Source organism: Chiloscyllium plagiosum, unplaced genomic scaffold (assembly GCF_037043375.1).
Source record: "Chiloscyllium plagiosum isolate Xiang-an unplaced genomic scaffold, Cpla_swu_hap1 HiC_scaffold_24, whole genome shotgun sequence".
In the NCBI taxonomy this organism is placed as follows: Eukaryota; Metazoa; Chordata; class Chondrichthyes; order Orectolobiformes; family Hemiscylliidae; genus Chiloscyllium; species Chiloscyllium plagiosum.
The window spans coordinates 18,689,926-18,706,085 of record NW_028270162.1 but is presented as its reverse complement, the minus strand read 5'-3'; the positions used below and the strand labels follow the sequence as shown (position 1 = coordinate 18,706,085).

The 16,160-nt window shown below is 40.0% G+C and overlaps 1 protein-coding gene across 3 annotated transcripts in view; it reads right to left on the bottom strand.

Annotated features, from left to right (window-relative positions):
- Positions 1–752: 752 nt before the first annotated feature.
- LOC122562583 (acyl-CoA dehydrogenase family member 10-like) overlaps positions 753–16,160 on the bottom strand; it is a 63,083-nt gene continuing 47,675 nt past the window's right edge. For all 3 annotated transcript variants that reach the window (XM_043715543.2, XM_043715545.2, XM_087999952.1), the window contains exons 17-21: positions 14,809–14,967; positions 12,487–12,659; positions 5,843–5,986; positions 4,504–4,581; positions 753–3,760 (exon numbers count right to left, since the gene is read on the bottom strand). In XM_043715543.2, coding sequence (XP_043571478.2) covers positions 3,608–3,760; positions 4,504–4,581; positions 5,843–5,986; positions 12,487–12,659; positions 14,809–14,967 — 707 coding nt within the window. In that variant the 3' untranslated portion in view covers positions 753–3,607. The remainder of the gene's footprint in view (positions 3,761–4,503; positions 4,582–5,842; positions 5,987–12,486; positions 12,660–14,808; positions 14,968–16,160) is intronic.

Sequence of the window (16,160 nt, the reverse complement as noted above, 5' to 3'; positions counted from 1 at the left end):
ATGATTGAGGAGTGCACAAATGCACTTTAGCAAAGCTGGATGAAAAAAATTCAGGAGAAAGGAATGTTGGGGTTAGATGTCGAAAGGTGGCAGTGTAAACACCAGCATGTGCCTGTTTCTGTGCTATTTTATAATATATACTTTCCAACCAGCTAATTTAGATACAGTTTAAGTGCAAAGTAAATCTCCCTTAATTTTTCTTATCAACATCATTTAAATTCATCTTTATAAACAGTATTCCCAATAGTGTACCATTTCCCACACCAAACAGCCAATTATAATTTTGTACTGCTGCACGCTTAATATCTTGGTTGATGCATAAAGAACAACAGAAGTGACAGAACAATTACGTCTGCCATGATTACTGAAAGTTGCCTTGTTTCTAATACTGGATCTCAGGGCTACATATCATTTGAGGAATGTGACCTGTAAGTAAAGTGAAGCTTCAGTAACCGCTCTGCAGCTTCATGTTCAATATTTCAAGATGTATTTGCACAACTCCAGGGCAGCAACTGTTAGCTACCTCTAATATGCAAGTTACTGCAAACTTGGAAAGTCATTTTTGAAGGTCATCTCGGAAATGATTGGCAACTTTGATGTGTAAGAGATATGGTCCAATCAGAAAGTCTAGGTCAATGTTTGCAATTCATTTCAACAGTCTAGCTCTACATCAACTTGTATTTGATCTATGACCCTGGGAAGCATCGTCCGTGTTAAATATAATTCAACACCGTAATCACATTTTAGTCATCCACAATGAAAGAGTTTTAAATTTAATAGCCATGATTTCAATAGATAAACTTTCAATTTACAAACCAAGTATCCTGCAGAGATGAATGTACATCTTTCAAATGATTACAAAAATAAAAATTAGAAAACTTGAGGAGATGGCTTTATCTTCAGCAGCTATTGGTGTTTGTGACAGAAAACGGATCATGTCATGTAAGAATCAACAATCCAGTTTATAAAAACACCTGGAAATATAGTAATGAGGTGACTCATTCACTGATTTAGTGGATATTAATGTGGTATTGATTCACACAAACCAAGAAAAGTCCCAGCTTCCATTCTCTCTGTGCTCAGCTGTTCTCAACTGGGACCAAGTGGGGCTGGCTACCTTAAACACTATCGGATTAGGGTGGATCAAGATGGAAGAAGAGGTATCCGCTTGTAATTCTTATCCACATACCCCCACTTATCCACAAGTTTCAGTCAAGGACCAATAAACACTTGGCTGTGCTGCATCCTATGGATAAATGCTCTGTATCTGCTTCTAATTGTTATCCACATATCCTTGTTTGAGGTACACACAAATGTCAGCCAAGGACCATGTATACTTGTCTGAGCTGCATCCTATGGATAAATGGTTTGATAGTATTCTGGTCTAAGCCAATTGGGTCAGCAGGGGCAATAGGTAAGGGTCAAAAAGTGTGGTGCTGGAAAAGCACAGCCAATCAGGCAGCATTCGAGGAGCAGGAGAGTCGATGTTTCGAGCATAAGCTCTTCATTAGGAATTTTCTACTATTCCTCAGATGCTGCCTGACCAGCTGTGCTTCTCCAGCACCACACTTTTTGACTCTGATCTCCAGCATCTGCAGTCCTCTCTTTCTCGCAATAGGTAAGGGCACTACAATCTGCCTTCCTAGCGATGAGCTAGAGATGGAGAAGAAAAAGATTTCCATTCCTGATTACTACCTACTTCCTCATGATAGAAGGTATGTCAAAATATTTGGCTAAAATAGTGTCCCTCTTTCCACAGTGTGACTGACTGTTGAAGGCCAGGGGTTTGGCAAATGTGTTTTCTGAGCCAAGATTAGATTAGATTCCTACAGTGTGGAAACAGGCCCTTTGGCCCAACAAGTCCACACTGACCCTCCAAAGAGTAACCCACCCAGACCCATTTCCCTCTGACTAATGCACCTAGCACTATGGGGAATTTAAGCATAACCAATTTACCTGGCCTGCACATCTTTAGACTGTGGGAGGAAACCCACGCAGACACGGGGAGAATGTGCAAATTCCACACAGACAATTGCCTGAGACAGGAATCAAACCAGAGTCCCTGGTGCTGTGAGGCAACAGTGCTAACCACTAAGACACCGTACCGTCCCAAGTGTGTGCACTGTCTTCTAAAATAAAAAGGGAGGCACAGGAAAACAGGAACAGAGAGTAAAAACAGTATTAACTATAAACTTGTTATCTGCCTACAATAGGAACTATGTGCATGTTATCATTCATAAACCTATTTTCAACCAAAAATTAAGCTTAGTTTGATTCCCTGTAGGTTACACGATTGTAATCCATATGCATTATACAGAAATGTGTAATTAGCTCCAAAGTCTTTTGCATTTGAAAACATTTTAAAACCTGTAACTTTATATCATCAAAGCTGTATTTGGATTACAACCAAGTACAGTACTAGATTTCTTCAACAGGTCAGTTGATTAATCACTAATTCGATGTTGAAATCTCGATTAGGGATGAAAAAAAAAACAGCCAGAGAGTTGTCAGTTGGAAAATGCATGAATTAAAGTATGATCAATCTGAGCTGTGCTGAATGGCCTACACATACATATGGCTAGATGGGGAAGCTTACATTGAGTTACATAAATTGTACAGTACAGACACAATCAATTTCCCCAAATGGTCTGTGTCCTTGTTTAAGTTTTATCAATGCTTCTTTTCATCTTCTCAACTAACCCTATCAGAGTAATCTCGATTTCTTCCTCACATTTTTACTAGAGATTAGATTAGAATGGATTGGATTAGAGTGGATTCCCTACAGTGTGGAAACAGGCCCTTCGGCTCAACAAGTCCACATCGACCCTGTGAAGAGCAACCCACCCAGACCCATTTCCCTACACCTAACACTATGGGCAATTTAGCATGGCCAATTCACCTAAGCTGCACATCTTTGGACTGTGGGAGGAAACCGGAGCACCCGGAGGAAACCCACGCAGACACGGGGAGAATGTGCAAACTCCACACAGACAGTTGCCCGAGGCAGGAATTGAGGCAGACGTGCTAACCACTGAGCCACCGTGCTGCCAGATAACAGAGTTGTTCCCCTGAAATCATCAAGGGATCAGTGCCTTCAAAAAAAGACAGCAGGAAACTGAAAGACAGAAAATGAAAATATAATTTCAAAAATCCAATATTTAAATAATTAGGTTTCACTCTTTCTAAAATGTTCACTGAGCTTTGGACTATTTTGTTATGGACACCAACTTCTGCATTTGTTCACTTAGTGTTCCAGGAATCCAGTCAGATCAAATGAACAAGTTCTTTAATTTATACTTTCAGGCTCAGTAACCATACTAACACTTAATACCAGACACTCCACAGTGCCCCAAGGACTCCTAGCGGCTGGATGAAAGAATGGTACATGTTTATTGTTTGCAGGTTACTTACTTTCAATTACAATATGCTGAGGGACTGAAGCATGATTTGTGAAATAAGGAGAAATACAAATGCAATTTGTGTTATTGATGAGGCTGCTGAGAAAATCATTACAAAGACAATAGTGTTGTTTCAAAAACATGAATGCAATGTACATAAAATAATCTTAAAAACAAAAGAAATGGTTGCACTGATCAGGGCACCAGGTTCAGTATCTTGTGATGACTGAGCGTTTCAATTCAAGCTTGGCAATCACAGTTCTATGAACCTCATCTGGACCATCAGCCAGTCGCAGTGCACGTGCCCAGCCAAAAAACTGAGCCAATGGGTAGTCACTGCTGAGCCCGGCTGCTCCAAATGCCTAAACAAACATAGAAAAAAAAATGTCAGCAACATTGCATTAGAAAATAATGCTTAGAAATGCATGGAATAATCTACAATGTTATCTCTAATGGTATCCTGTGAGATGGCACCATCAAGAGTGTGATCAGAAGGGACCGATAAACTGACATATCTGCAACATTTTAAAGAGGGTGTAATGCTGGACACATCTAACATTACTTCTCTCTCAATACGCCAATACCAATGTTGTAGGCACATTATCCAGCAATTCAATGACTTCAAAAAACAAAATCAACTCTCACGGATCAGTGTGTTAGATGGAGGCTGGAGCTTAAATGGCCAGCCTTTGGACCATACTACTATAATCCTGGAACATAAGTCCCTGACTTCATGATTATGTAGAATAATTTCTCAGGAACTACAGAATTCCTTCAACATACAATGAAGGGTGAAAGTTGATCCATCACTCTTACTAATACTACATTTCAGGCAAATGTCTAAAAATAAAATTATTGGAAGACAATATTGTAGTAATCAGTTTTGTATACAGGTATAGGGATGCAGTGACTGCTTAAAATAAGTATTACACTTTTACGCTTCTGGGCTTTTACCTGGAATCATTTATAACTTAGGACTTTATACAGGTAATGTACATCAGCAGGAAAAAAAACTATGTAATTTACATTTTGGTGAAAGAAGGCAGTTATTTGAATATAGTTACTAGTTCATGTACTTGTTGATCTAGACATTAGCTACTCTCACCTGGATTGCACGATCAATGACATGCAAAGCCATGTTTGGTGCCACTAATTTAATCATCGAGATCTCAGAGGCTGCTTCCTGCAAATGCAAATGATTAAGTTTCATAAAATACTGCAGTGAGCATGAACCAGGGATAAGAGAAAAGATGCAATACATAATGGAGGCAGTACAACATAGAATTAATTTGATAGTTAATAGATATGGAGTGCATTATGAAACAGCAAAACCCCAGAACTGGGAGCTGCACGTTTGTAGTTCTAGAAGACTATTTGGTCACTCATGTCACTACTTGTGGGCAAAGATGCAAAATAAATTAGAAGCTATCTTGTGGCATGACTGACAGTCAGTCGGAGGTAATGCTCTCTTATAATGATGTGAGCAAGATATTATTTAGTAATATAACACATCATGTATTAGATCTATGTGACATTGCTCACTAATGTCTGGAACAAAAACTGGGAATGATTGAAGCTGATACCAGTCAGAAATTATAAACCAAAAGAGTACAATTCTAGTGACAATGCACAACCCAGCAAGAGTCAACACTCCACAGGAGAAAGTGAGGTCTGCAGATGCTGGAGATCAGAGCTGAAAATGTGTTGCTGGAACAGTGTAGCAGGTCAGGCAGCATCCAGGGAACAGGAGAATCGACGTTTCGGGCATAAGCCCTTCCTCAGGAAGGGCTTATGCCCGAAACGTCGATTCTCCTGTTCTCTGGATGCTGCCTGACTTGCTGCGCTGTTCCAGCAACACATTTTCAGCTCAACACTCCACACCCAAAGGAGAAGAGGATCTTATATTCAGATAAATTTTTTTAAGGCATAACTGAGGTTGTATACTGCATATACAGCATCAATGTGAGTGGCAGTAATCCTGCATATTCTGCACAAATGATGGAAGGTATCAACAGTGCTTTCAAGCAATAACCTCCTCACTGACATTGGGGCCATTCAACTCCTGACCTCATTATAGCCTTTGTTATAACACAGATGAAAGAGCTTAGTTCCATAGATGAAGTGAGAGCCCTTGATGTTGAAACCGCATGTATGTGGCATCAAGCAAACTCTCTCATGTTGCTATGCAAAATTGAAAGTGGCCATCTTGAAAACCTTGGATCTGAATGTGTCATAGATGTTTCCAATCATAGATGATAGACTTGCTCAGTACAAAACAAAATGGATATATAGCAAGAGAATTTCACCAGAATAGTAAGCATACTTCACACAATGACATTAGTTATGTCAGTTTCACATCACAATGCTTGTACAATTTCACAAAAATCCTGTAGCAGTCTGATTTGATGGTACCAGGAGCATTGGAAGTTTACAAGAATATTTACCTTGTCACTCACTGTATCCATAAGTTGGGCAGCTTTCAGCACAAGCAGCCGTGCCTGTTCAATTTCGATCCGGGAGTTAGCAATGTCTGCCATGATAGTGCCCTGTTCAGCTAATGGTCTTCCAAAAGCCACTCGTGTTTGTACCTACATGCAATGAGTGGGAGATGGAAAAGTGAATTAGATCCCACATTACATTCTAATGCCCCTTTATAATATTGCAGATTATGTACCCCTGATGATTAAGGCCAGGGAGATGCCTGAGCTTTTTGTCTTTGTGGTTTGCTTAGTTGTACAATTGAGCCTTGAGATATATTGATAGAGTCATAAAGATGTACAGCATGGAAACAGATCCTTCGGTCCAACCCGTCCATGCCGACCAGATATCCCAACCCATTCTAGTCCCACCTGCCAGCACCCGGCCCATATCCCCCCATTCATATACCCATCCAAATGCCTTTTAAATGTTGCAATTGTACCAGCCTCCACCACTTCCTCTGGCAGCTCATTCCATACACATACCACCCTCTGTGTGAAAAAGGTGCCCCTTAGATCTCTTTTATATCTTTCCCCTCTCACCCTAAACCTATGACCTCTAGTTCTGGACTCCCCCACCTCAGGGAAGATAACTTTGTCTATTTATCTTATCCATGCCCCTCATAATTGTGTAAACCTCTATAAGGTGACCCATCAGCCTCCGACACTCCAGGGAATACAGCCCAGCCTGTTCAGCCTCTCCTTATAGCTCAAATCCTTCAACCTTGGCAACTTCCTTGTAAATCTTTTGTGAACCCTTTCAAGTTTCACAAAATCTTTCTGATAGGAAGGAGACCAGAATTGCTCGCAATATTCCAACAGTGGCCTAACTAACGTCCTGTACAGCTGCAACATGACTTCCCAACTCCTGTACTCAATACTCTAACCAATAAAGGAAAGCATACCAAACGCCTTCTTCACTATCCTATCTAACACTTTCAAGGAGCTATGAACCTGCATTCTAAGGTCTCTTTGTTCAGCAACACTCCCTAGGACCTTACCATTAAGTGTATATGTCTTGCTAAGATTTGCTTTCCCAAAATGCAGCACCTCGCATTTATCTGAATTAAAATCCATCTGCCACTTCTCAGCCCATTGGCCCGTCTGATCAAGATCCTGTTGTAATCTGAGATAACCCTCTTCACTGTCCACTACACCTCCAATTTTGGTGTCATCTGCAAACTTACTAACTACACCTCTTATGCTCGCATCCAAATCATTTATGTAAATGACAAAAAGTAGAAGACCCAGCACCGATCCTTTGTGGCACTCCACTGGTCACAGGCCTCCAGTCTGAAAAACAACCCTCTGTCTTCTACCTTTGAGCCAGCTCTGTATCCAAATTGTTGGTTCTCCCTGTATTCCTGAGATCTAACCTTGCTAACCAGTCTCCCACGGGGAACCTTGTCGAATGCCTTACTGAAGTCCATATAGATCATACCTTTGTTACTTCTTCAAAAAACTCAATCAAATTTGTGAGATATGATTTCCCACACACAAAGCCATGTTGACTATCCCTAATCAGTCCTTGCCTTTCCAAATACATGTACATCCTATCCCTCAGGATTCCCTCCAACAACTTGCCCACCACCGACGTCAGGCTCACTGGTCTATTGTTCCCTGGCTTGCCTTTACCGCCCTTCTTAAACAGTGGCACCACGTTAGCTAACCTCCAGTCTTCTGGCACCTCACCTGTGATTATTGATGATACAAATATCTCAGCAAGAGGCCCAGCAATCACTTCTCTAGCTTCCCACAGAGTCCTAGGGTACACCTGATGGTCCTGAGGACTTATCCACCTTTATGCGTTTCAAGACATCCAGCTGTAATATGGACATTTTTCAAGGTGTCACCATATATTTCCCTACATTCTATATCCTTCTCCACAGTAAATACTGATGCAAAATACTCGTTTAATATCTCCCCCATACTCTACGACTCCACACAAAGGCCACCTTGTTGATCTTTGAAGGGCCCTTTCTCTCCCTAGTTACTTTGGATTCTCCTTAATTCTATTTGCCAAAGCTACCTCATGTCCATTTTTTGCCCTCCTGATTTCCCTCTTAAGTATACTCCTACTTCCTTTATACTCTTCTAAGGATTCACTCGATCTATCCTGTCTATACCTGACATATGCTTCCTTCTTTTTCTTAACCAAACCCTCAATGTCCCTATTAATTTACAGGCAACTCAAACTGATACTAAAACAATATTGTTGTTTTAATTTAGTGAGGCTACAATACTGAAAACAATGTATTGTTACAGCGCTTGTTGGTCACACACAGTTTAAGGGCTGTCATTTGGATTACCACCTGGGTTAGGAAGATTCAAAATTAGCCAGAGATCCACTGTCACCAAAATAAACTCTTCAGTTCCCCAATTTCTCATATGTCATTTCAGGAAGGATCACTCAAGCTAACTTTGCAAAACATTAAGAAAAAGCAAAAAAACAAATGTAGATGCTGGAAATCTGAAACATATTGAAATACTAGAAACAATTGGCTGGTAAGGTAGCATTTGTATATGATCAAACCAGTTCAAAACTTGGATCTGGACCTTTCTTCAAATATGCAGATTAATGAGGTGGAAGATTGTATTCACAATGAGGAGAATTCTTATCAGATTGTTGGCTCCAGTTAGAACGAATGAATGGATTAGCTTTATTGTCACATGTGCTCGCATGAGTACAGTGAAAAGTTTACAAGTCGCCACTTATGGCACCATCTTAGGCACAAGGTACATAGGTACATATTCTTAAGTAAAAATTCTTAGGAAAAAAATTAGAAAAATAAAGAAATAATAAGTCCAGTATTACCGACCTTCGGAAGCACAAAATCAGGTAACACATTTAAAGAAGTAAAACGTCCAGAACAATGATAATACAATAAAAGAAAAGAAAGTTATAGGAAGAGAATTTAAGACAAAGTCTACTTCATAACTCTGGGCCCAAGATCCCAACTCCACTGCTGGAATCTCATGGTGAACACACCGCAATGCTGAAGGAAAAGCCACTTGGAGTCACAGACTGACTGAAGCCGCCACAAGTAAACCCAGATTGACGCTGATGATAACAGCCACTGAAGCTCCTGAAAGGACTTCCAGGCTGAACCAGACCAACCATGTCACCACAGAGACAGTGCAGAAGCCTCAAGGAAACCTGAGCCATTGGAATCCCAGGTTCTACAATTGCACACTTCATCCATTTATTTGTAGAGTGAGAAAAATAATACAAGAAAATATTCCACTCTTCTAATCCTACAACTAAGGAAGGCAATTTGTCTATAAAAAGGGAGTTCATTTTTAAAAAAAAGTATGCATGGAAGATGTGCAGCCAGTGAGAATTATCAGAATTAAAAATAGTAAAGATAATTTGCCAGCAATTCAACACTAGGAGGCAGAACCTGTTGCCTGTCAGATCCTAGTGGAAGCTGAAGATTGCCAATGGTAATTTGAAATTAGGCAACTGTGGAACAAAGATGGCTTTTGTATTTAGGGAAACAGCTTGTGGCAAAAGGGACAAAAAAGACCGAACAAGCTTTTGCTTGTTTGTGGGGCCATGTCTGGAGAGTACATCCTGTCTGATTCTTGAGTAAAAGGCTTCCTACAGTAACACCACTCCAGGAGGAGCATTGTGTTTTAACAGAGAGCAGAAGTTGGCTATTAACGAGGTTAGTACCTGGGAATTGGTTCCAGTAAGTCTGGAAGAGACTCTATATTCAAACAGATGTCAAATATTGAAGTCTTAGGAAAAGACAGTCAATCTTTCAGAGAGGGACCATAGCTGAAGTTTTTTTAAACTGTTTTTTTCTGTAGAGAAGAGTTTGGCTGCGGTGACGCTGCATAAAGATTTGAAAGCTCCTTGCTTAATCTCCCTTCCCGCCCAAAGAGTAGAAAGCCAAGTTAGAGTATTATTATTTTTACCAGAGTGAACTGAAATGGTAATCCTGATTGATGCTTCCAGAGAAGCAAACAATGAGTCTACAGCTGTGCCTGTGAAGCAAAACATTGTGAAAACCAGTTAAAATTGGAGGTGTAGTGGACAGTGAAGAAAGTTACCTCAGATTACCTAGTGGGCGGCACGGTGGCACAGTGGTTAGCACTGCTGCCTCACAGCGCCAGAGACCCGGGTTCAATTCCCGCCTCAGGCGACTGACTGTGTGGAGTTTGCACGTTCTCCCCGTGTCTGCGTGGGTTTCCTCCGGGTGCTCCGGTTTCCTCCCACATCACAAAGATGTGCAGGGTCAGGTGAATTGGCCATACTAAATTGCCCGTAGTGTTAGGTAAGGGGTAAATGTAGGGGTATGGGTGGGTTTCGCTTCGGCGGGTCGGTGTGGACTTGTTGGGCCGAAGGGCCTGTTTCTACACTGTAATCTAATCTAATCTAATCTAATCTAATCTAACAACAGGATCTTGATCAGATTGGCCAATGGGATGAAGGGTGGCAGATGGAATTTAATTTAGATAAATGTGAGGTGCTGCATTTTGGGAAAGCAAATCTTAGCAGAACTTATACACTTAATGTTAAGGTCCTAAGGTCCTAGGGAGTGTTGCTGAACAAAGACACCTTGGAGTATAGGTTCACAGCTCCTTGAAAGTGGAGTTGCAGGTAAATAGGATAGTGAAGATGACTTCTGGTATGCTTTCCTTTATTGGTCAGAGTATTGAGTACGTGTTGGGAGGTCATGTTGCGGCTGTACAGGATATCGATTAGGCCACTGTTGGAATAATGCATGCAATTCTGGTCTCCTTCCTATCGGAAAGATGTTGTGAAACTTGAAAGGATTCAGAAAAGATTTACAAGGATGTTGCCTGAGCTGGAGGATTTGAGCGATAGGGAGAGATTGAATAGGCTAGGACTGTTTTCCTTGGAGCCTCAGAGGCTGAGGCGTGACCTTATAGAGGTTTATAAAATCATGAGGGGCATGGATGGGATAAATAGACAAAGTCTTTTCCCTGTGGTCGGGGAGTCCAGAACTAGAGGGCATAGGTTTAGGGTGAGATGGGAAAGATATAAAAGGGACCTTTTTCACGCAGAGGGTGGTACGTGTATGGAATGAGCTGCCAGAAGAAGTCATGGAGGCTAGTACAATTGCAATATTAAAAAGGCTTCTAGATGGGTATATGAATAGGAAGGGTTTGGAGGGATATGCTGGCAAGTGGGACTTTTTCCACGTGTGGAGTCAGCTATTACGAGGGGGTATAGTTTTAAATTAAGGGATGGTAGGTATAGGACAAATGTTAGGGGTAGATTCTTTACTCAGCGAGTCATGAGTTCATGGAATGCCCTGCCAGTAGCAGTGGTAGACTCTCCCTCTTTATGGGCATTTAAACGGGCATTAGATAGGCATATGGAGGATAGTGGGCGAGTGTAGGTCAGGTGGGCTTGGATCGGCGCAACATCGAGGGCCAAAGGGCCTGTACTGCACTGTATTTTTCTATGTTCTATGTTCTAGATTGTGTTGGGATATCTGGTCGGCATGGACGAGTTGGACCGAAGGGTCTGTTTCCATGCTGTACATCTCTATGACTCTATGACTGACAAGTTTTTGTATTTTTATTTATCCTTTAACTGTGTTTGTCTTTGTTTTGTGTGAATGGTGTCTGAAAACATATGTTTCAGGTTTGGAGCATAGACATTAATTAGATTAACTTGCTGTTTAATTTCGTGATTAGGTGTGGCTGTCTGTTTCTGTGTCATAACACAATGGAATTATTATAATCACAGCAAGTACTAAAGGATACAAGAAACGGACTTGAAAAAAGGGACACTAATTTATACAGCCTGAGAAAGGGATGTGGATATGTTTGGGTCATCTTTGGCAATAGATATGCAAAAAGAACACTAGACTGACAATCCTAGTTCTTCGACCAGGCTGGTAAGATCTGATTGGTTAAGGTGTTACCATAAGAATGTAGCAGATCTTGTCAGTCCCTTTTTTATTCTCATGAAAAATGAGGCTATGTAAAAAATTCTTTTCACCTACTGAAACTGCAATCTTGAATGGAATTCATCCTTTTATTGAAAGGTGGGGAAACATCAACAATGCCCCTGAAGAAGTGGGTAAACTCCATCTAGAGTGCAGAATGTGAGAAAATTTCCATTTGTGTGCAAAGGCTGCCAAACCACCATTTTGGTCAGAAAAAAGGAGGGTAATTCCCAATAAGCAACTCAGAGACTCAGTATTGCTACTTAGTAGAATTTAAAATTTAAAATACGTAAAACACAATAGCATTACCAGGATACAGCACTTAAAATGTTAGTAGAAGAAAAGAATACAGCGTTGGAGTTTAAAACCTTGAAGATGAAGATAATACTGCAACATTGCTATTGTATGGAGTTTAAAAGTTTGAAGACATATTAAGGGAATCAAAACAGCATTCATTTAATGCAGGATAAAACACTTTACAGTAAAGTAAATTATTTCATTTTCAGAGAATGTTATATTGTTAAAATATCTCTGAAATTTACTCAGGACATTTACCCTGATATCAGTAAAAAGCAATGTGAGATTGCATTAAACAGTCAGTCAGGGATACTTTTCAACATCTTTATTGGTCTAGATTTGAATGGAGGCATCAGTGATCAACTTCACTCAGTTTAAGATACTCACCCGCTCCTTCATGAGTTGTAATGCTCGATCTGCATAGCCAATGAGTCGCATACAGTGGTGTATCCTTCCTGGTCCAAGCCTTCCTTGAGCAATTTCAAACCCTTGGCCAGGCCCCAATAGAATGTTCTCTTTTGACACTCGAACATTTTCAAATAGAAGTTCGCCATGACCTCCTGCGGGAAAGTAATAGGTGTGTTTTTATGCCCAATCACACCTACAGCAATATCTCTCTGCTCTCACTATTACATCTGGATCATCTCTCTTCTCACTCACAATTCAGACTGTTGCATCATTTCTACACCTTTCCCATCCGTCCAATCAAACTAGATCAATTCTCCCTCCTCTCCTGTCTTGGCACCTGGAAAGACTTCCAGTGCTTGCTCTCCAGACTCGTCACAGAAAACTTATTCAGAAAACATTACTATGCCATGACCTTGGTGGGCAGACACAATAGTTCTCAGTTGAGCCATCCAGCTTACAGCTTATTTTCATAGATAGAAGGCAAACTTGCGTGGCTGTGCCAGCACTTTGAAAAAAAAAACTCATTATTCCTAATGCCCTGCCCTTTTCCACATTGATCAATTTCCTTTTCAAGTACATATTGTCCAATTGCCCTTTGACAATTAGCATTGATTCTACTTCCATCACTCTTTTCAGCACTGCGTACAACTTGTTACATTTCTTATGATCCCAGCCAATGATAATAGCGGACAAGCCACAATGAGACCTGCCTTGATGGACCAAAACTTTTAGTTTTTCTTTTTGTTTATTGTGGAGGCGAGAGACTGAAAAATATAACAAGAGGATGCCAATGTACTTTTAACAAAACAATATAGTACACTATACAAGAACAACCTCATTCCAAACATCAGAACAAAAAATAATCCCTGTTACCCTCAGCAAGACTCTTACATTCAAAGCTCATTGAAGAATCATTTCTATCTCCACATGAAAGTTTCTTGCTCAGCTGAGACACCTTTTTGCCACCTTTTTGTCAAATTTCTGTGCATTCATTCAAATGCTTCTTAAATATTTCTCCCCAAAACCTTCAAATAAGTTGCTAAGTCGGTTCACTATTACTACTTAACACAGGTTCCTTAAAAATTTGTCTTCAACAACCTTACAGGATGTTTTCCTCTGACACCGCTACAGCCTTCTGCTTCTAGAGTTTTCTTCTAAGCAAGTTTGGACACTTCCCCAGCTCTGACTGCGTGGACACTGTTAACTAACAGTACTTCTAACTGTTATGGATCTCTTCTCTCGGAATGAACCTTCTGCTGGCCCATCTCTCTCTGGATTGTAACACTCAAATCAGCAAACATCTTAGCAATTGTATCTCAGAAAATTACATGGTTCTTCAAAATGCTAGCTCTAATTCACTGTTCAAAACAACTTCCTGAATTTTCTTTGAAAAAGACCTTCACAGAACTGAAAACTAAAATAAATTTTTCATCCTACATAGAATATATGTAGATCCTAGATATTGATACATTATGAATCTTCAGCAGACATTAAAATATTTTTCCTGATCTCTCCTTAGCTTTTATGCTAATTATCTTTTGGTCTATGTTAATCAGACTCCTGCTAGTCAAAGCAGTTTGTCCATATTTGCTCTATCAAAATCCTTCATGTTGTTCAAGTTTCCAAGTGAAATGCTTCACAGTAAAGGACTGCTTTATATTGAAGAGAAAACCAATTTTTACAGGCTTCTGTCTTGACTTATAGTCAATCTAACCTCAGCTTTCTGCCAATTAATTTGATAGGAACCACACATGGTAAACAACATGAGAGGCATTTCAGTTTTGTGAATTTTATGCTTGCCAAGATAACATACATCACTACTAGAAAGTGGAACACTTTCATATTTTAAGTCCCTAATGTCAGCAACAATGCACCCTCAAATCGAATACAAGAGTCATGTACAGAACTCAAGTCCCCTCCACTTGTTCCAACCTCACAATCACACCTGTTCTGAATCAGTACAACACTTTCTCACATTTACACCTGCCAACCTGTGGTGTCCTTGTACAGGGCCATAACATTCACATCACATTACAGGCTGCTCAGAGCCTGAGAATATGGAATAATCATGAATCAAGGTTAAATAAATGTACTAGGTGGAACACTTAGCCAATGGATGAAGAGAATTTCTAACACTGCATTACCCAAGATATATCAGATCCAAGTGTTGTCTTGGGTAGCCTCCAAATGTAAGCTTTTTGCCAGGGTCAAGCACAAAGCCTGCTCATCTACACAGATTCCTCAACTGTACAACATGCTTTGACCTCACACAGGCACTGCTCCCATATTAGCCTGCCTTACCCGGAGGGTCTTCCATCCCATAAACTGATAGGGGTCGGACAACTTTAATCCCTGGTGTATCCATGGAAACCAGAATCATTGACTGCTGTCTATGACGATGAGCCTGTGGATTGGTTTTTCCCATAAACACACATAGTTTGCAGCGAGGATCCATTGCACCTGTCAAAACATAAAAAGCAGCAATTAGAACAATCATTCCCAAAAAAACAAGGAATCACAGCCGGTTATCCGTTTTAGTATTATGTAACAGTGGTTTCATGGCTCACAGTAATTCAATTGAAACACCTTTATAATTTACTTCCTAGTTATGGTCACCAAGACACAAAAATACTAAATGAGGTAGCAGAAAAATTCAATGAAACTTGAGCTTAATATCTACATCATGTTAAGCGACTCAAGCAATAACAAAAAGGATGCAAGCATACAAATAGGTGCAGCGAGGAACAGGAAGATCGATGCCAAGTGTAAACATAAGAAATAAGAGCAAACCATTCAGCCCTACAGGATGCTCTGTCTTTTAATGAGATCATGGTTGATCTGCTACTTCAACATAATTTTCCTGCAATATCTCATTTTCCCTTGATGTAGACATTTATCAATTTCAATCTTGAACGTACTGAATGACAGAAACTTTACAGCCCTCTGGGGCAGAGCTCCAAAGATTCATCACACTCTGAGTAAATAAGTGCTTCCTCATCTCTGCCAAATGGCCTTCCCCTTATTTTGAAACTGTGTATTCTGGTTCTATACCCTAACCAAAGACAACATTCTTCCTGTTTTTACATTGCTGACCCTGTAAGAATTCTGTATGATCAATGAGATCATCTCTCATTATTCTAAACTCCAGAGAATATAAGCATAATCAATTTAATCTTGTAACAAAAGGCAATCACTCAATCCCAAAAATTTATTTGGTGAACCTTCACTGCACTTCCTCTTTGGTAAGTATATATTTTCTTAGGCAAGGAGACTAAAACTGTACACAATATTCCAAATGTGTTCTCACTAAGGCTCTATATAATTGCAGTAAGACATCTTTGCTCCAAAATGCAAGTCTGCTTTAAGTGTGAAGTTGATTAACTCTGAGGAAAGACAAGAAGTGTACTTCAAAGTGCATACAAGGCAGTTTACATAGGATGAACCCAAACAGGCAAGTGAATAGAAAAAAGTGAAATTAGGAAAACATCTACTGAAGTTATTGAACATCAGTTAAAATGCCACAACTAGAAGAGATGAATTTTCAGGCAAAACAGCTTCTTCACATCCCAATTTTTGTTGTATTTCCAAATTCTGATGCAAGAAATAAACAGTATATTAACTGCACCTCAATTTGATTATTCTCATCCAATAAC